Source organism: Sminthopsis crassicaudata, chromosome 4 (genome assembly GCF_048593235.1).
Source record: "Sminthopsis crassicaudata isolate SCR6 chromosome 4, ASM4859323v1, whole genome shotgun sequence".
Taxonomy (NCBI): Eukaryota; Metazoa; Chordata; class Mammalia; order Dasyuromorphia; family Dasyuridae; genus Sminthopsis; species Sminthopsis crassicaudata.
The window spans coordinates 193,095,982-193,118,438 of record NC_133620.1 but is presented as its reverse complement, the minus strand read 5'-3'; the positions used below and the strand labels follow the sequence as shown (position 1 = coordinate 193,118,438).

At 32.4% G+C, this 22,457-nt stretch overlaps 1 protein-coding gene across 4 annotated transcripts in view; it reads right to left on the bottom strand.

Annotated features, from left to right (window-relative positions):
• REV3L (REV3 like, DNA directed polymerase zeta catalytic subunit) overlaps nt 1-22,457 on the bottom strand; it is a 232,455-nt gene that overhangs the window by 47,594 nt on the left and 162,404 nt on the right. For all 4 annotated transcript variants that reach the window (XM_074310076.1, XM_074310077.1, XM_074310074.1 and 1 more), the window contains exons 19-24: nt 19,110-19,225; nt 16,137-16,255; nt 11,836-11,954; nt 8,220-8,361; nt 3,379-3,623; nt 2,039-2,147 (exon numbers count right to left, since the gene is read on the bottom strand). In XM_074310076.1, the coding sequence (XP_074166177.1) occupies nt 2,039-2,147; nt 3,379-3,623; nt 8,220-8,361; nt 11,836-11,954; nt 16,137-16,255; nt 19,110-19,225 (850 nt within the window). The remainder of the gene's footprint in view (nt 1-2,038; nt 2,148-3,378; nt 3,624-8,219; nt 8,362-11,835; nt 11,955-16,136; nt 16,256-19,109; nt 19,226-22,457) is intronic.

The window sequence follows — 22,457 nt, the reverse complement described above, 5'->3', positions numbered from 1 at the left end:
GCAAGGAGTAGTTTTATTCAGGAATTCTGGGAAAACCCCCACTCTTTCATAAAAAAACATGGGATCTATACCACTTGTGCCAAACCTCAGTTTTAAGGTCTCATTCTAATGATCCCACACACTGATCTGCATGGAATGCCATTTATCTACCTTGGAAGAATGAAGAGCTGGGTTGACTCTGCTGACATTCAAACCTGCAGTTCCAGGGACTCTAGGTATTTCAAATCTGATGCTTAGATCACTAAGCCATCCCCTCCGGCCTATATTTATTAGCAATCTGGAAGAGGGGATGAATAGTGAGGTGACAAAATTTGCTAATGCCATAAAATCATTTGAATTAGTCAAGACTAGGGAGAATTTATGAAAACTCCAGAAGGAATGAAAAACACAAAACAATATTAATGGTGAAGATGAGATTTCAGAGATACGTGCAAAGTAATGTATTTTAGTTTTAACCATTCAAACTAAAGGCACAGGAAGATGGTTCTAGAATTATAAAACAGCTCATTTTTCACTTTTTTTATAGAATGTCTATATTGGGTCAAATTACAGGTGCAAGTTTTTAAAAATATATTAGAAAAAAAGCAATTATGTGATAATTCTTGGAAAAGCTGCACAGAACAAAACTTTAGTAGGAAAGATTTTTTTTAATTATTATTTTTTTTTATTTAGAATTTTTTCCCACAGTATATATGCATGAGTAATTTTTTTTATAATATTATCCCTTGTATTCATTTTTCCAAATTATCTCCCCTCTCCCTCCATTCCCTCCCCCCGATGACAGGCAATCCCATACATTTTACATGTGTTACAGTATAACCTAGATACAATATATGTGTGTAAATACCATTTTCTTGTTGCACATTAAGTATTAGATTCCGAAGGTATAAGTAACCTGGGTAGATAGACAGTAGTGCTAACAATTTACATTCACTTCCCAGTGTTAGTAGGAAAGATTTTTAACAGAATCTACTTCTTTGCTCACAAGCAGATCACATTTAAATCAATTTGGGCAATTCTCTTTTTGAAAGTCTCTAGGAAAGAATATACCTTGTACTCTTGGCAACTTGAAGTACTAAAGATGTCACTAAGGAATTTCTTAAAACATAAGAATTCTTTAAGCATAACCTATATCACTGAGTTTAGGATGTTCTCCACTTTACTGTTTCATTGAATGAAGCTCCCTTTTGGACCTGGTTCACCCTTAAGAGCTCATATGGCCTTAGAAGCTAACTTGGCTTTTTGAGGTGTCACATTCCTCAATTAAACCAGCGCATTGCACAAAGTAGGCACCTGATGTTTTTTGAATTGAAGGAATTGGAGGAAGCTGGGTCAGATGATTCCTAAGATTCTAACCCAGCTTTAAAACCAATGATCTTATGAATTATTGAGTGGGGAACAAAACTAAGTTATGTAGAATAAATATTAGGGCTAATAGTTGTAGTCTCTAATCATTTGCTTTGCTGTAACAAGGAAACAGAAATGAGGGCACACAAATGATAGATTCAGGGTCTTATGAATAAGTTTCATTTCTCAAATTTCTCTCATTCTATTTACTATATGAGGAGCTTACAACAAATAAAAAAACCAAATAATCCCAAAATAAAATTTTAATTTAAATTATTGGAGTAAAGAAAGAGTGACATTAATTTTATGCTTACTTTTTATAACTCATCATGTAACATTTTATATGTATATAAATACACTGGATTCCAGTAAAGGGCAAAGATACATACATTTAGAATTGAATCCATAAATTATTACTTTTCACTAGAAGGAACAATTTTATCTTTTGGAAAAAAATCTATTATCTACACATTCGGAATTTACTGTTACAGTATAGGGGAAAAAAGACCTTTTTAGGTAGCCATTTTAAAGTTACTGCTGAGATGAGAAGACTTTGTCCTGGTCCTTGTTTAGAACATAATACTTAGTCAAGCCTAGTGTTTCTGACTTTCATGTAATTCAGCAATAAATGTACATTAGATGTACATCAATTTTGTAATGGAAAAAAAAATTATTTACATGCCAAAATTACCTTGACAAAAGCTACTCCATTTGGTGACACTGTGATATCATGCCTAATTTGGTAAAGTAAATCTGGAGGCACTCTTAAAGATGTACAGCCAAATTTAAATTCATCAAACCTGGGGAAAAAAGTCAAAACATGAAACAAGTAGACTTACATCACAACTATAGTAGAAAATTTAAAGGCTCTATTATTAATTCTACCATATCAAAAGCCTACTAATAATAAGTGCTTCAAATATTTAAACTTTATTAACAAACATTTTTTATGACCCATATCTAGGATTAATGAACAAAATCTACTGTGAAGTTTATATAGTTGAAATGTTCAACTTCAACTTGATATAAGATTGTGTTTTCTTCATAAATCATGATTTTAAAGACTCATTTCATATAGAGAATCTGAAACATACACTATACCTATCCATGTTAGATACTAAATATACAATTTCTCAAATGCTTTATTCTTGGTTCGATGGTGTTGTTCATTCTCAAGGAGAATCAAAAGGAAATTACAATGTTAGAATCAAATTAAAATGTGCCTGATTGTGGCTGATCAGAACAATATGAGTTTGGAATGCTCTATCACAAGTCAGGCCCTTATTCTAAAGTTTTCAAATAAATTGAATAAAATGCCATTATTACTTCAATGAATTATAAAGATAAAGATCAAATAAAAATTAAATAACAAATACAACAAAGCAGTAACTCTCAAATACATAATAACTACTACTGAAGAGGCAATATTGTTTGGTAAGTGAAATAGCTATATTGAATGGTGCAATTCATTTCAGATTACAAAATTTTGTTTTAGATGAATTAATTAAAAGCTAATATATTGTAGTTAAAACTTTTCCAAATTTTAGAAAATATCTGATTACACTAAAAGCTAAGATTATGTTTAAAGCCAATAAGATCAAAGTTCTCAAAGTGTGCTGTGGTAGTTTGATTTAGTCTTACAAAAGAAAGAAATCCTAATTTTCAAAAAGGTAGTCTAAACATGGAAGATGAAACTTTCAGTTTACATTACTGAGATAAATGAATCCCTATAGTTGGAATCATCAGCTGTTAGATATTTTTATGTTAATCTAAGCTGTGATTTCATCAGTTGAAAATTTCCTACTATGGAAATTTCTTCTACTGATACAGACTGATTAGTCATCTTTAACTTCAAGTCTTTGAAAGGGTTAAGTGGCTTGTTCTTGGTCATATTTATATGATTATTAGACTTACAATCTACTAATTTTGTACATTATAAAAACAATCAAAGTTTCAAATATGAGGAATTTACAGTGGAAGTATAATAAGTTTTAAATACAAACAAAATAATTTTAAGCACTGTAAACTTACTTTCCTAAGTTTTCCACATGTCCAAGACAAGTGGAAAAACAATAGTTGTATGCAATTACAATGGAAGGATATAAGGACTGGAAATCCAATACAAGAATGGAGTTGCTGTAGAAACGAGATTCAGGCTCCATTATTAGGGGAACACACTGTGGAGCTCTCATTTGGGCTCTCTGCTGAACACTGGGAGTCACAGGAATATAGTTCATTGGTTTAGCAATACGCAACATCATTGATTCCACACGATACTGTGGGAAGAAGCAAGCATTTAAACACATTTTGTTATTCTGATTTAACAAACATTTATCATATTCCATCCTTCAAGTACACAGTCAATCAGAAAATACTTATTACTTTGTGGCAGGCTCTGCACTAGGTGCTAGAGATACAAATACAAGGAATGAAACAATTCTATTCACAAGAAACTTGTATCCTAACAGAGATAGTAAATAAATATAAAATATATATAACAAATATAAAATGAACAAATATTGACATAGTTAAAAATACTTAAACATAAAATAGTTTGGGAAGGAAGGTACCAAAAAGTTGAAGAGGATCAGGAAAGGGTTTACTCCAAAGGATTCAATGATGAAAAACACTATCTACCTCCAGAGAGAAGACTAATGAACTCTATGTATAGATTGAAGCATACTTTTTCTTTTAAACTTTATTTTCTTGGGGTTTTTTGGGGAGTTTTCTTTGGCAATATGGCTAATATGGAAATATGTTTTTTTATAACTTCACATATGTAACTGATATAATATCACTTGATTTCTCAAGGAGTGTTCTTGGCAATTTCCTGGCAAATAGAGGAAGCAGTGTCGGATTTTTATATTCTGGGGCTCAGAGACCACTGTAGATGGCAATTATAGCCATGAAATTTAAAAAGTGCCTGCTCCTTGGAAAAAATGCTATGGCAACTTGGGACAGTATAGCACAAAGCAGAGCATCACCTTACTGACAAAAGTCTGTATAGTCAAAGCTATGGTTTTTCCAGTAGCTTGTAGGGGTATGACAATTCTATCATAAGGAAAGCTGAGTATCACAGAATAAATGATTTTAATTATGCTAGAGAAGATTTTTTTTTAAAAATCCTTTAGACAACAAGATCATATCAGTCAATATTTACAGTAATCAATTCAGGTTATTCACTGGAAGATCAAATATGGAAAGTGAAGCTTTAAGTACTTTGGTCACAGGACTTGTTGGGAAAAACCCTGTTGGGAAAGATCGAAGGCAAAAGGAGAAGAGAATAGTTGAAGATGAGATGGATAAATACTATCATGGAAACAAAGAACATGAATTTGGATAAACTTTGAGAAATAGCAGAGGTCTATAGTAAAGTGTCTGGGATGCTTTAATTCATGGGGATCCCAAAGACTTAGAGATGATTGAGTGATTGAACAACAAAACTGTGTCCCATCTCCAAGAAATCTGTTGGGGTTCTAGTTCTAAGAAGCAGTTGTCAAGGTTTCTGGTCCAACTCTTATCAACACAATTCTAGTGTCTCTTTGTAATTGTGGTTTAGGTAAACTCAAGCCACTAAGAATTTAGTCACAAACAAGGCAATGAAGAATTGCTCAAGACATGTAAAATAATAGCTATGCCTACTTAAAAAATCATCCTGTAGTGAGAAGAGTAAGGGCTGGATTTTACATAAAGTCCAACATAAGAAAAGCTCAGTAAATTTTTTCCCTTTTAAAAGCAATGCTATGAGGCAGCTAGGTGGCGAAGTAGATAGAGCACCAGCCCTGAAGTTTGAAGGACCTGAGTTCAAATGTGACCTCAGACACTTAACACTTCCTAACTGTGTGACCCTGGGCAAGTCACTTAATCTCAATTGCCTCAGCAAACAACAACAAACAAACCCAACCCTCACCAAACCAAAACAAACAAAAAACAAAGCTGTGAAAATCAGTGAGCACAATTTGTGATTAGGTAACTAAAAGAGTTTTACAAATAGTCATCCAGAAAAACTATACTAGGAGAATAACAGTAATGCTTATTTATTAACATTCATTATCTATATCTTTTGTGGATTTAAAAGTTTTATATTGTAAAATGGAAGATTTAATGAAAGCTATATTTTATAGAAATATGGCTACTTTTACATGAAAGTATACCAGCATTAGTCGTATTAATATGAGATAATATAGTATTAATATTATATTATCTAAGACAAATGGCAGATCAATTATGTAGGTTAGTAATCAAAACAAGAAGCGTATTTGATAAAGGTATTACATGTAAAAATAATTTTTAACATTTGTTTAAAAAAATTTTTTTAAATCTCCTTACTCCCCATCACAAAGATAAGTAACTTGATATAGGTTATGTTTGTACAGTGATACAAAACATTTCCACATTAATTATGTTATGCAAAATAAAAAAAAGACCTAGAAAAAACAGCACAAGAAAAATAAAGGGAAAGCCCATGCTTCAACTTGTATTAGGCCTCCATCAGCTGTATTTCTGTAGATGGATAGCATTTTTCATCATAAGTCTTTGGAATTATCTTGGATAATTGAATTGCTGAGAAAAGCTAAATCAAACACAGGTGATTATAACACAATATTGACATCACCATGTACAACATTCACCTGCTTCTGAACATTTCACTTTGCAACAATTCAATTAAGTTTTTCCAGCTGCTAAATCTCGTGTTATCCTGATAGACAAAATTTGAATTATTTCTTTCGGGTTGCTTGTAATATTTTCTTCTTAACCTAGGAGCTTTGAAATTTGGCTACTGTATTACAATAGTCATACAATTGAATTTTCATTTTAGGATCTCTTACAGAAGGTGATCAGTGAATTCTTTTAATTTCTGTTTTATGCGCTGACTCTAGTTTTCCCTGATAATTTCTTGAAAGACTGTCTAGGCTCTTTTTTGATCATGCCTTTCAAGACAGTCCAATAATTTTTAAATTATCTCGCCTAAATCTATTTTTTTTTATATCAGTCTTTTTTCCCAATGAGATATTTCAGATTTTTTCTTTTGATTTTGTTTTATTATTCCTTGAAGTCTCATAAAATTATTAGCTTCCATTTGTCCAATTCCAATTTTTAAAACAATTATCTATTTATTTAATTTTTTGGTGAGGTACTTGGGGTTTAGTGACTTACCTAGAGTCACACAAGTTAGTAAGTATTTGACTTACTGGTTCTCCTGACTTCAGGGCTAGAGACCTATCCACTGCACCATATAGCTGCCCCCTATTATATTCTTCAGTGTTCTTTTGTACTTCCTTTCCCATTTGGCCATTTATTTTTAAGGAGGTCTTCTCTTTAGTAAATTTTGAATATCTTTTGCACTTTGGCCAATTCTGCTTTTCAAGGTCTTCTCAACTTCCCTCCCCCACTCTTTCTATTGGCTGATTCTATTTAAGGTGTTATTTTCTTCAGTATTTCAGGGGGCTATTGACTCTTTTTTTTCATTATTTTCTTGTATTACTCTCATTTCTCTTCCCAATTTTTCCTCTACCTCTTTTATTTTCAAAATTCTTTTTGATTCCTTCCATGGCTTGAGACCAGATCATATTTTTCTCTGATGCTTTGGATGTGGCAGTTTTAGCTTTGTTGTCTTCTTCTGGGTCTATGTTTTGATCTTCTTTATCACCATAGTAACTTTCTATAGTAAGCGTGGCTTTCTATTGTTTGTTCATGTATCACCCTTTTTCTGAATTTTTAAAGTGGGGCTCTGTTTCCAGAGTGGTGAGGGCACTGTCCCAAACTTCAGGTTGTGTGTGTGTGTGTGTGTGTGTGTGTGTGTGTGTGTGTGTGTGTGTGTGTGTGTGTGTGTAGTTATTTTCAGAGATAATTCTGGGAACTTCTAAGTTTTTGGTTCTCCTGAGATGCTATGATCTAAGAAGAGGTGTGTTATTGTTGAGAGTGACCATAGATATTCTTTTATATCCTATAACTGTGACTGGGACCCTATTCTGCTGTGTCTGTGAGTTCCGGTGTGCTAGTGTTCTTCTTTGCTTAGAACTGCTACTCAGGACTGTGACCCGGATAGAAGTATGGGCAATGCAACCAGTGCCAGTGAAGGGAGTGCTGCCATCTCCTTCTGCTTAGTATGTCTGACTCCCTTACCATCTGGGCCCTGAGAGATCAGAAAGCAGCTACTGTCACTGCACTTGCAGTCACTCCCAAAACCTGCTCTTGGTTTTCTGGGGCCCAGTCTGTGCTGGTGCGGCTTGCACCAGACTGTGTTCCACATTTATCCTGGGGCCACAGACCTTTCCTGACAACCATTTAAGTTGTCTTGGACTAGAAAACTGTTCCACGTTGTCCTTCTGTGGGTTCTACTCTTCTGAGGCATTATTTTAAAGGTATTTGGAGGGGAATTTGCAATTTGAGTTTTTTAAGGGATATTGATGTTTTAACAAAACTTTAAAATGTATGGATAAATAAAAAAAAGTAAAGTTCACAATGTTGAAATTTTATTATTGCTTTTGGCTCAGGTATCTCTAGTCCACTAATAGCTTAGTTACATGTGATTATGAAGGTTTACTTGACATTCCTATTTACATGGATAATTAGTTGTGGCAACTTTTAAAAACTATTGGATTTGGGATAGGTGTAAAATTACCAATTTTACTTCACAAATCAATCTACATGAAAAATTTCTAGGATAAATCTTCCTTGTGTAATTTTACTAGTAATTAATTCATTTTAATTATATTTCTTAAAAGCTAGGCACAAGGCCTAACATGTGAGAAGACAATGTTTATTGATGTGATTTAACAAAACACCTTGTTGACTTTTAAAAAGAAAATAAAACATTTATTTTAAAACTGTGCATGTCTAAAAAGTTTAGACACATTTTTTAATCTTACCTGTGAACCCCTTGTCAGAACATGTAAGAACTGAATCCCAAAAAGCCTAGCCATTTCACTGGTTTTCCCAATCAAGTCCAGCTGTTCTAACATTTGGAGATTTCCACGGACACGGCTAACGTAATGATCAACCATTTTCCATCTGTTGAAGAGAAAATGATGTTATGAACATTAGTGACTCAGGAAGAATTTGGTCATATGAAAATAAGTAATATTTTCATTGTGAAAAGTATATTTTTATAGTTATAGTTTATATCAATTATTCGGGACAAGTAATTTGTTGGATAGGGTTATTTTGTGTTAGAAGTACTGTGACAGTAGTTATGTCAAAACTTTGAAAAGTAAAATGCAAAATTCATAATGTGATTCTGTTCCTAATGATTGGCTTACTCAAAATGAATAACCTCGACCAGATGAAATCAGATTGAAATTATTTCCTCATCTTTACTTAGTTATTATATATATATGCCAGAAGAACATCAGACTTCATGCCATATAAATGTTTGTTTCATTGCTATCTCTTATGTTTTTAATTCTATAGTTTTTAAGCACAGAAATGACTCCAAATTAAGTTTTTAAAAACTTTTAAAGTACACATTTCAATGTGTTAGAGATACTACAAAGAGTGGAGGTCTGGGAAAGTCAAGAATTTCTAGGATTATTCAAGTTCACAATGAAACAAGATTAGTCAAGCTAAAATGCAGAAGAAAGTATAGCTGAAAACAAACAAAACAAATGTCAGCAACAGATGAACTGTTGCTATAAAACAATCTAATCTCCAGAAATCCAGAATCCCCAGGAAAGCAAAGACTTCAATAGAACTGATGTCTGAAGAGATTTTTATTGATTTCTCTACTTTGGTGGCATAAATAGGAGCTCAAATATAAACCTTCATTATGGATCACATATCAAGTTAGAAAATTAGAAATGAACATTATCTAGGTTTTGTTTCTTTTATTAAACATTACTTAATTACATTTTAATCTTCTTGAAAGACTTGGGGGTTTATTTGGCTCAGAACATGATATCTTTGCTCTATATTGTGTGACCCATTTCTTAATGTTGGAAGAATAGTGAGAATATAATTTTAAAAAATTGTTTCTATTCTTTGTTATGGAGAAAACAAAACCCTACAAAGTTCTTGTTATGTATGGTAAACTAATATAAAGACTGGAGGACTGATTTTGGGAAAAGACAATTTTATTGATGAAACATCTTTTAATTCAAAGTAATATCAAAGTCGTTGTCAGAAGAAGTCCAAGTGAGCCCATAAAGACCCAGACACTGTCATTTAGACACTGTCAAAATCCATAAAATGGGAGGAAGGAATTCCCCCCCCCCCCCCCCCAGAGAGAACCTGGAATTGTTATTCCACTGAGAGGAGATAAAACTCCAGTAAATACACTTACTTCCCAAATAGGGATATACTACTGCAATATGACCATGACTTTAGACCATATATTTCACCAAAGTTAAGAAATTTATCCAAGACATGGTGATAAATATATTTAAATGTCTTAAGAACTTGCCTGATTTAAACTTCATTGAAAACCTTTCAATCAAAGGTAGACTTGGGGAAAAAAAAATGGATCATATGCCAAAGATAGGGCAAATGTCTATTATGAAAATAATGTGACTTTGTGATGAAGAATTAAAGGACAATGTAAAATCTTGTGAATTGAATGCCAAAAAATTGTAAATCAAGTGACCATAATAATTGACATATTACATATTAAATTTTTTTTTACACATGTAAAAAGTGTTAAGTTTATTGCATAATAGGTCAATATGTTTAGCTGTTTTATTTTATCCCAGTTAACTTGCACACTATTATAGTTTATTAAATTACTATGGTGCTAATTTTAGAATTTTTCCAAATATCCTAGGATTTGCAACAATCAGTATGTCTGTCATCCATAAATAGGAGTTTCTAATACTATAAAGGATTTTATAATTATTATCTGGGAGATAGGTGCTATTACCACATCATTTTATAGAAGAGGAAACAGAATCCAGTAGAAGTTAAATTACTTGCCTAGGGCACAATGTTTTAAGCCACATTTGAATTCAGATCTTTCGGATTCTAAGCCTGAAGCCCTATTCACCTACTTGCCCTAAAACAACAACAACAAATCCTCACCCTTTATGGGAAATCACTTTTTGACTTAGATTTGCTCCATGACAGAATCTCCTCCTCAAAAATGGTTAATATACTTAGTTGACATGTATATTCTTGTTCTAGGCCTCAGATGATATTAGTGGTCAGAGGTAACAAGTATTAAAAATATTTTAAATATATCTATTTGACCCATATTATACAAGTCACTGTCATAGCCCTTACCAGTGTTTTCTCCATTTCTTGTCTTTAGTGACACCTTCAGGCAACTCGCTACCATAAAAATGGGACTTTTTATTAAAAAACAAAACAAAACAAAACAAAAAAACCTTACAAGTTTTTGAAGAATCTTTAAGGTCAGAAGATGGTGAAAGAGCAGAAATCAAGAAAAAATAACTTTGGGACAGTTTGCCTTTGAAGTTGACGTGGGACCTAAAAAAAGTCTTAATTTTCATGGCTTAGTACCCGGGCCAGTTGCAATCATTCTATAAATTCAGCCACATTACAAGTTTTGTTAGCTTTTGTAGGCTCGTCAAGGAGCATATGTAATAATAGTCCTATGTAAAAATTTTCTGGAATTTCAAACAATCTGACTCATTAAAAAAAAATTTATAATGTAAAACCATTTAGAAATTGAGGATTGCCTGTATAAATAAACAAAAAGACAAACTGGGTGCATATCTGCTTTACAAAATACACAATTGCTCTAAGTAGCAAGTTACTTTAGTACATTCCAAATGATAAAATTTAGAGAAAACATTTTTCCACAAGTTATCAGGCTCATAACTGTTGTATAAAGGTTGCATCCTAGGAAAACACAAAGGAGAAAAGAACATACAAAGGGTCACAACTAGTCACTGTACTTGTACTTTCAGTGTCCTAGAAGAGGTATGTATGATTTCCTTGGGCAATGTATTTCAGTGTCATACAATACTTATTGTCAAAATGGTCTTCCATTCCCCTGTCCAATTTAAATTTAAACTCCATTTTTCGTGATATTACTATTTGTCCAAACAAAAAACAATACTCATCATTACCATCTGTTTTTAAAGAAACACTTAGAACTGACATTAAATCTGGATCATATTAATCATAACAATTCTGCCAATCATAATTTTATATTAGCTTTGGGTTGAACTTTTTTTATTTATTATTATCATTTGGGTTTTTTCTATGTTTATATTTTTATAATGATTTCATGTGAAGACTTGGTATTTTTCTATAATTTTATCTACTCATAGATGATGCCTCAGAGATGTAAGCATCAAAGAAAAGTGGATGTCAAATAAATGGTTTTCAGAGCATGTACAACTTTTATTTTGAAGTCTTGTACCTCCCCACTCTGAGGTCTCTTGAAATTTAATAAACATATTTCATTCACCTCAAAATTAGATACCCTAATCTTATCAACTTTTCCTTGAAGTTTAACAAACATAGAAAAGTTAAAAATTTAACATACATGATAAAAACAATATCCCCCTCAAAGAAATTAAATATTACCTGTATAGATCTGTCTTGTTATCAAACCAATCAGACAATACCCGAAAAGTGAAGAGAGGAAAACGTTGGTGAAGAACATGAAAACTCACATTTTCAAAAGTATAGTTGGTTAGAGCCACCTGGAAAAATTTAAGTAATCATTACAATACTGCTATATTTGCATGTTATATTCACTCTGGAAGGATTCAGATACTGCTTAAAACCTTTAGTGATAGATTTAAAAACTACATTTAACAGAAACTTTGCATACCACCAAAACAAATTCAAATAATATTCAATTTAGAATAAAAAATGTTTCAGAAATGCCATTAAGTAAATTTTATATGATTTCCAGATTTGTTTTCTGATGGCCAGATGTCTAATGGAATGAAATGAACTTTTGAAATGTGCTACATAAAAGAGACTCTGTCTCAAATAGTTGCTTTGGTAATTAGCCCTCTCATTTTGTGGTTGATTCTGTGCTGCCATGTTTCCTTAAGAGAAGAAAGTATGAAAGTGTCATCGGTATTTAACCATTTGTAAAATATCCAGATAAAAGTTGGATTGATGTGAAATTATTTGTTAACCTGCTCCTAAAGACTATGGGGGACAGCAGCTGTGAAGAAGGAAGCTATCTAGAACTGTGGTAAAGGAGTCAGTGTTACATATTCAAAGAAGGGTGAAGCAGAAGTGGCATTTGGGAGTATGCAACAAAAGACAGTTAGGCAGGTGGAGCAATGTGATAAGGAATTCCTTAGGCAGAAATAGCATGAAGCAGGAGACAGTTGGAATGGACGATTTAATCTAGACATTTACCGGAGGTCTCTTTTTACTCAAACCAGATTAACCAATAAATTCTTGACTGGCCTTTTTGATAATTTCATCTTTCAGAAATTAAACAAGGAAAAGAATTATTAATCTGAATTTCAGTCTTATCCACAAAAAGAAATGTTTTGGCAAAGTGAAAATGATGAAATTTCTTTCGTGCTTGAGACAGATAAAGAGAGGAACATTAGACTTTTGGAGAGCAAATCTTAGAAGTTTTAGAGAAAAGATGAATGAGCCCTTGACACACATTCTTTAAAAAAAAAAAAAGTTTGGCTTGAGGAGAAAAAAATTTTTTTAATATAAATTAAAATGATCTTAATGAACAAAAAGTGGGGAGATAATAAGAATAATGGGGTGCTATGCAGAACTCAAATTTTAAAAGGACAAAAAATGCAAGTGAGGGCAAAAAACACTGGCATAGCCTTAAACAATGTTAAAAATACTAAGTCTCAGGATGAGCTAATATTTTGTGTATTGCTCTAAAAATCAGGTTTCCCCTGATGCTTGGGAAAATCACAGGTAAGAAAAAAGAACTTTTCAATTTCAGAATTTCTGTTTTCTCTATTAAAGAGAATGGCCTTTACCCTTGGAAGGTTAGGACAGTGGTTAGGAGGGACAGAAATCCAAAGATATGTGAAAAGATCAAACAAAAATGACTAAAGCACCCTAAATAAATTCAAGCTATCTGAGCTGAACAAACTGTATCCAAAGATTTTGAAAGAATTTATAGGTATGAATGTTGAAGTTGATTATCTTTGAGGTACTCTGACAAAAGGGAAATGTACTATAATACTAGAGAGATAGGCAAATGCCCTAATTGTCAGAAAAAGGGAGAAAATTCTTCAAATTATAGGATGATAAGCTTGATTTTTGTTTTTGCGTGTAAAAATTTCAGAACAGGTTATCTAACCAATGTTTCTGTAAGCCAAGGAGGAGAGTAGTGATCACTAAGAGCCTACCTCTATTGGTGGACTGTCTTAGATCTAGAAGGCAGGTAAGGAGTGCCTTTCATAGAAGTCACATACTGAGCCAGAATAAAATATTTCCTCCTTTGGGCACCTTTTCTTCTAGTAATAAGGAAAATATGTGCTTAATGCACATGGAAAAAGGAGATACTACTAAGGTCCATATTTGGAAGAGACCAAACAAATTTAATACAGACTACAGAAAATATGAGAAAAAGAGAGAAGATATGTAGAAGCCAAGTAGGAAATAAAGAATCTTAAGATTCTTTAATAAGAACAGTGCTTTCTATAATGCTCAATATATTTACTATGCAATCTCATCAAAATGATGACATAAGACATTCTTGGAAAGCCAATAAATTCAGATTTCCTGAGACAAAGCTAGCAAAGTCAGTGAGTATGATATTTATTTAGAAGGTAGTTTGGGAGTGATTGTGTGAAGGTTGAAGAATAGGAAAATAGAAGGTAATCCAAGAATATTAGAAAAAAAAAGATACTACTAAAAATGTGTGTTCCTATACATGATGTTTTTTAATTAATATCAACAACAAAGGGAAACATTCAGGTCAGGCACCCTATCATTATGAATAGTGAGAATTTTTCATGGAAGTTATCTGCTGCTTCATGTGTGCAAATTATATAATTTAAAACTTAAACATTTGAAAATTTAGAGTAGGATAGTTTTTATTTTTCAAAAGTGACTGGCTAAAGAAATCTAAGAATAGGAGGGTTCTTAAAACAAAGTTTTGCAAGTCATGGTAACTTATACTAACCATGAATTCCTATATACGACAAAGACATCAATGGGGAAAAAATGCTTTTCTTAAAAAAAATTTTCAGGAGCAGAGATGCTTTAATTTGTTTTAATAGAATGTTTTAGTATTTAAACACTCTCACTGTTAATCATTCTTGTTGAAATAAATCTAGCTTATGATTTTCAAAGTACAATAAATCAAGAAGGTCAAGATGAATTTGCCTCCAACAATTTTTGTTTTCCCCTTCAATTATTTTACTCAATATGATAGGCATAAAATGATATTTCAAGATTTGTTTTAATTTGCCTTTCTCTAATCACTACTGATTTAGAATGTTTTTATATATGACTACAAGTTATTTTGATTTCTTCATCAGAAAATTGCCTGTTCATATCCTCTGACTATCAATTAGGGAATGACTCATATTTTTATAAACTTGATAAAGTTCTTTATATATCTGAGATATGAGATCTTTACCTGAGAAACTGTCTATAAAATTCTACCCCTCCCAATTTCTTGCTTTTCTCCTAACCTTGGTTGGCTACATGTTTTATATGTACAAACCCCTTTTAATTTAATGTAATTGAAATTACCTTTTTATAACTCATACTACTCTGTCACTCTTGTTTATTCATAAATTGTTTACCTATAAGTCTGACAGTTATTACCTTCCATGTTCTTTATACCTTTCTTCTTTTTAGCCAATACCAGATAGTTTTGATAATTATGACAATATAATATAGTTTAAGATTGGTTATAGTTAAGTTTCTTTCCTTTATATTTTTTCATTAGTTCCTTTGATATTCTTGATCTTCTGTTCTTCAAAACGAATTTTGTTATTTTTTTCTAACTCAGTAAGACAATTTTTTGATAATTTAATTGGGTTAACATTGAATGCATAAATTAATTTAGGTAAAATTGTCATTTTTACTGTACTTATCTGTCTACCCATGAGCAATTAATATTTCTTCAGTTATTTTTATCTGCTTTTTTGTATAAAATTTTTTTCATAATTTTGTTTATATAGTTCCTTGGTTTGTTTTGGCAGGCATATTTTCAGGTACTTTATACTATCTATAGTTAACTAAAACCAGAAATTGTGGGGATGCCTTTAATTGTGGAATGCCTGGACAAGTTGTGGATTCATGATGGAATATTACTGTGCTATAAGATAGGATAAACATTATGACTTTAGAAAAACATGAAATAATGAAGAGCAAAATGAGTAGAACTAGGAAAATATAGCATACAGTAATAGCATTATTGTTTCAAGAACTTTAAGCAACACAGTCAAAAAAAAATAGTTTTGACTATTAGAAATACCTATATTAGTTACAAAGGACCTATAATGGAAGATGCTCTCTGCAACAAAAGAAAGAACTAATAAGACACACAGATGTGTGTCTAATGGTAGTCATTCTAGGGCAGAGGGCTCAGAAGAAGAAAAAAAGGTTATAAAATAACTTTATTACAGATTTAAAAGGAATAGCAAGATATATATAATATATTTACAATTTCCCCCCCCCCCCCATACTACTATGTTATGGAAATGCCTGTTTTATTTAAGTACAGAAAAAAAGAAAATGGTAGTCAAAATATAAATTTTATGTTATTAAAAGCAGCATTATTTGTAGATTTTTTTTAAATTGCATTTTTAATACCCCAAAAAGCATAAAAGTTGTATATTTAAATCAATAAAACAACACAATCAATACTTTAAATAAATGATTCAATCTAACTTTTAAAAGTTAATATTTAGAGAAAGCATTTTTACCTCATTTCTCATAATTCTCCAAAGATTTAGTGTGATCCGTCCAACAATGTTTATCTCGCTCATTGTATCTGATCCATATTCATCTCTTTCAGTAGCAAATCTATTCTCTACTTTGTCATCTACAGAATTGAAAGAGACTGCATTAGGGCATGTTCAGGCATTCCAGAAAGTTGTCCCCAATAAAAATTAGACTATATTTTAAATTGTGCTGGGCTGGATGCAAAAAAATAAACTATTTAAAAAATTTTACTGAGGATAGTTTGCTTCTTAGTTTTGGAAAATTTTCTACTTACTTTAGCTACAGAAACTATTCTATGCAATAATTTTATCTAAATTTTTTATTTAAAAAATTGAACCCTTTTTTCCCTCTTATTTCTAGTAAATTTTTTTTCTTCTTTATACTCACCTAAAAGCGAGTTTTAGGCTTTAATCTGAAAAACACTATTTCTGGCTTATATTGAGTAATTGCTAAATAATAATTGTTAACATTTATGTAGCATTTACCATGTTCCAAGGCATTGTGCTAGCACTTTATAATTATTAACCACTTGATCCTCACAACAATGTAACATGGTTAATGTTATGCCAATTTTACAGATGAGGAAATAAATTGATTTAGCAAAATGTTACAAGTGTATAGTGCTTAATAATTTTTAAAGTGCTTTTGCACATGTTATTTCATTTGATTGTAACAAGCATGTAAGATAAGTAGCGCACAAGAATTATTATTTTTGCAAAAAAACAAACTATATAGATTAATAGAATCATCAGCTGGAAAAAATGCCATTTTAAAAATATATTGGAGGAGAAATGATCTGATTGGCATAAGAGAATGCTCTAGTGCTTAAACACTCACTGTTAAGTTTTTATTTGAAGAGAGGAAACTGACTTCAAATCTATATATCTAATATATAGATCAAAGACTAGAACCTAAGTCCTCTAACTTCAGTTCAGCATTCTTGTCAAATTAATGACGTTCTGACATGAATACAGCTCTAAAACCTAGATAAAGACATTTCAGGAGACATTTTCTGTAGTGAATTGAAAACTGGAATAATCCTTCTCAACAGAAAATAGAGTCCTGCATCTAATTTTAAGGAACAGAGATACCTCATAAAAATTTCCATTCTTGCCATCAGTATTAGTTAATCATAGATGTTATAGCACATAGGAAACTATAGCGCAGAAGATGCCCTGGATTCATTACTAGTTACTGAAACAACTATGGTAGCCACAAAGGATTAGCATTAAAAATCTCCATTAACAGGAGATGATCTACTCTCCCTTAATAGGACGTTCTCATATTTAAAATTCCTTTTTTTTTTCCCCCCTGAGGCTGGGGTTAAGTGACTTGTCCAGGGTCACACAGCTAGGAAGCGTTAAGTGTCTGAGACCAAATTTGAACTCGGGTCCTTCTGAATTCAAGGCTGGTGCTCTATCCACTGCACCACCTAGCCGCCCCATATTTAAAATTCTTAAGTGTCAAGATGACAGTTTTAGTTCATGAGAAAGATCCTCTATCATATAGAAGAAAGGCTCTTGTTTCATTTCTTCCTAATTATTAAAGAGAAAGCAATAAAAGAGAGAGAGACTGCTATCAGTGATAAAAATAAACTTCTTATTAAGGAAGAAATTTTGAGTCACTGCCTTATTTTACTTTTTGGATTATTAAGATATGACCTAAGAAAAAAGAAGTCAGAATTGAATGCTACTATATCTTACCCAACATCCTTTTCAAAAAAATTTCTCATGCTTTTGCTTTTCTATCACATTCATTTCTGAATATTCTTCCCTTGCCAATCCAGTGAACTGTATATTGCAGAAAAGATTTTAAAACATAAACAGTTCAGCAAAAACAACCAATACACTCAGTCTTCCAAGACAAATACTCTACATTCAAAACTCTACCACTGGTTCTTTATCATGCTAAATGTCTGAAGTGAGAGGTGAACTCAGGTCTTCTACTGCCTAACTCCATTTCATTCTGCCTCAGCTTATATGTTTTTTCTTATGATTCTCTGAATTCATTCTGCTTACTGTTTCTTACATCACAATAATATCCCATTACATTCATGTTCTTCAATTTATTTAGCCATTCCCCAACTTATAAACACTATTAGTTTGCTTTCTTGTATCTGTGCTAGCAGGGAAAGTGGTGTCATGAAATTACTACATTTTTTTGTCTTTGACTTCTTGGGTGCAAAGACTTAAGTTCTGTACCTTTCCCAAAGCAGTTCCCTTTGTGAGATATAAAGTATAATAATTTTTGTGTCTGTTTTACAGATGAGGAAACAGACACAAGGTTAATGGCCTGCCCGAGGTGGAGCAGCTACACTTCAGTGTTAGAATTAGCATGTCAACCCAGATTTTCTAGATCTGGTCCTCTTTTTATTGTACCATATTGCTTCTTCTTAATGATGCAGTTAAAACAAAACATTTTGTTATCAAATCAAAGACAAAGAAGAAAATCCTGGTGGGGAAAGAAATGAAATATAATTCAACTGGCTTCTCATGAAACTCAGAAATATTTGCTATTCTAGATTCTTACAGTCACCAACTTTTATCATTTTTTTTTGGAAGTCATCTCCTCTCATTAATTTCTATCATATATAGTACAGAGACCAGCTTTATTATTAACATTTCAGTTTTTTTACCTACCTTTTTGATCTCTAAGGAGTACTTTAATATGGCATTTTAAAAGAAACTTAAATAAGCATTCTCTAACTGCAAAGAGTAGGTACTTTTGAAAACTTGAGCAGAATCAGGGCTTCTGAGAAATAACTTCCAAATTCACATATTATTTTAGAGTGGTAAGTGAAGACAACACAATTTATGGTAACTTTTGGCCAATAAAACAAAATTAGGAAATAGAGGGAGAATATTTGATTTAAAGCAAAAAGACTTCTTAAAATTTTTTGCTTGTATTTACCTTTTAACTTGTTACACTTGTAAATCACAATAGTTTGACAATACCTGGAACTCGGGAGATCATCTGACATAAGTCAACACTTAATGCAGCAGCCCTCTGTAAGAGATAGCCCCAGGAATGCATCTGAATTTCATATCCTAATAGAATATCAGGATCATACCTAAAGAAACAGTAATAAATTATATAAGAACCCAACTATTTTAATATTCAATATGTCTTGTATATAAGAAGAATTTTATAAATAAGTCCTACAAAAGTTGTAAGACACAACTTGATTTTTAAAAAAATTCTATAAGTATAGTTTTCTGGAGTTCATACACTGACAGGGAATGCTAGTTATTTTTGTTTTTAAATTGAGATAAGCATGAATGATTAGAATTGATTATATTAAAGCATTTGCTTAATGAGACAAAAAACTTTCTTAAAAATTACATATATATTTTTTCACTCCACAGAGGTTTGCCTTCTTTCTCTTGACATCTCTTCCCCACCAACTTTCCCCCTTAAGAAAAACAAATCCTTTTACAAAAACATATAGTAAAGCAAAATGAAATATCTGCACTGGCCATATTAAAAAAAAGTTTTATTTTGTCCTCTTAACTTATTACCTTTCTACTGGAGATAGATAGTATATTTCATCATCAATTTTCTGGAATCATGGTTAGTCACTGTACTGATCAAATTCCTAAGTCTTTCAAACATACAATATTTTTGTTATTATATATATTGTGCTTCTAGTTCTGCTCACTTTATTCTATTATCATTTCACAAAAATCTTATATTTTTCTGAAACCATGTCTTTCATCATTTCTTACAGAATAGTATTTCATTACATTTATATATTGTAACCTGTTTATTCATTCTCTGATTGATGGGTACATTTGCCTTACTTTTCAATTTTTTATTACTTCAGAATTGCTGCTATAAATATTTTTGTACATCCTTAAATTTTTTTTTTTGTTTGTTCAGGATAACCCCTCCCTTAAGCTATCTTCCCTTTTACTGCTCACTCATTTTACTCTTTCCTCCTATGAACCTGCTGAATAAGATGATTTTTCTCTCATCATCTTCCATGCTCTTCCCTCTTCCAGCACAGTGGATCTTTTAAGATCATTAAGACATAAAAGAACTACTCCCAAGTGATGTGAGTCAATTAGACTCCCACTATGTCACTTCATGATGATAGGGGACACATATCTCCTCATACTGGAATGTAAACAGTTTATTTTTGCTTAGTCCCTTTATTATTGTTCATATTTACCTTTTCATGTTTCTCTTGAATCCTGTTTTTATACATCAACGTTCTATGCTGTTTTCATCTTTTTATCAGGAATATTGATAGAATATAGAATATATAAGGCCTCTATTTCATTAAGTTTGTATTTTTAACATTGTTGAGCTAGATTCAATTTTGATGTATTGGTAATTCTTGGTCATAAATATATGTCCTTTGTTTTTTTGGACCATCATATTCCATGCACTCTGCTCCTTTATTTAGTGGTCGCTGTAAAACTGTGTGTGATCCAATTTGGCTTACTGGTACTTTAACTTTTTCTTTTTGGCTACTTGTAGTACTGTTGATCTGACCTGGAACTTCTGGATTTTGGTTATAATGTTCCTGGGAGTTTTCATTTTTAAATTTTGTTCAAGAAGTGGATTCTTTCTATTTAACTTTGCCCTCTGGCTCTAAGAGTTCTGAGCAATTCCTTTTGTAATTTCTTGAAACATGAAGTCTAGGCTCTTTTGTTTGGTTATAACATTCAAGTAGATCAACAATTTTTAATGATCTTTTCTTGATCTTTTTCTAGAGCAATTAGTTTTTTTTGTTTTTTTGTAGATACATTTTCTTCTATTTTTTCAGTCTTTTATTTTTGTTTTAATATCTTATTGTCTAATAGAGTCATTATCTTCTATTTGGTCTATTCTAATTTTTAGGGAGTTTGTTGCTTGGCTAAGTTGTATATTCTTGTGCCAAGCTGTTAGCTCTCTTTTCAATTCCTTCTTCCATAGCTCTAATTTAATCACAAAAACTTTTTGTAATTCTTGTTTTATCTCTTCAACGAATTCTAGTTTAACATATGCATAAATTGGGTTTTCTTTTGATATTTTGCTTGTAGATGTGTTGGAGTCATTTTCTTCTGGGTTATCTTGAGTGTCCCTATCACAATAGCTTTTCAAATGAGACTCTGTTTGTTTTTCCAGCCTACTTACTGACTTCTAGAAAGAATGTCCTTGCTGGTCCTGCTGCTTCTTTCTTGGGAGTGTTTGATTTGGTATTACTCAAAGAACTCAGGGACAGTTCAGGCGGGGATCTGCAAGCTTTTAGTGATCCCAAATGGTCTGATTCAAGACAAAATTTAACTGCTGCCCTTCTACAAGATCCAACATTGGGTTTATTTCTGAACAGTACCTGTGGGCTTGCCTCTAGTAGAGATCCCCAGGAGACTGCTACTAGACTCCAATACTATGTCAGCTGGAAAGCCCTGCTGTTTTAGGGTGACAGAACTGTCTGGAATTATTGGTGTGATTATATGACTTTATACTTCAGACTGGGTTGGAAGCTAGAACTGAGACTCTGCTCCTGGGATTAGTCACATGGCTACTTGCTTTTGAAGTTGGTCCTTGCTAAAATACAGCCAAGCACCCATAACTACTCTTCTCTCTGGGATTCTTACTCCAGGTGCAGGTCCTTTTCTAAGTCAGTCCTGGATTTGTGATCTCGACTGAACAGTGAGCAATGGAGCTGTTTGTTGGCTTATTCTTGCACCTTGCACAAGTGTAGGCTCCTCTTTGCTAGATTTTGGATGTCTTCTTACCCTGAGGCACAGCTCTCCCTGTGCTGAAACAATCCACATGGCCATTCTTGGCTAGACCCCATACCCAATGCAGACCTCTTTGTGTTTCTCTCTCTTTGCTGAGCTTGGCTAGAAAAATGACTCACTGTGATTTTTTTCCTTGAATTTCCTGATCAGCACTCAATTTGAAGCATTTTCTAGATCTATTTAGAGGAGTTGTGGGGTAGAGCTTGGCTGTACTTCTTCCTACTACTCTGTCATCTTGGCTCCACCTCCAAGAAAACATAATTTTCAATGTCTTCTAGTTTGATAATCAAATTTTGATAGCACAGAATAGTGGAAAGATTGATGGAGGACTTGTGGCCAAGATGGCTGGCTGAATGGAAGCAGAGTACCCAGTTTTCATCAAAATTCCCACTAGACCCAATAATAAAAAAAAAACAAAACAAAAACCACTAAGAAACCACAGTGACTTCTTTTAACTCAGAACTGCACAAAGTCAGCCACCAATCCAAGAGCAAAAGGAAAAAGAACCACCAGCAAAGCTAGTACCAAGGTAACAAGTATTTCTGTAACCTCCCAGCAAGAAGAGAATGT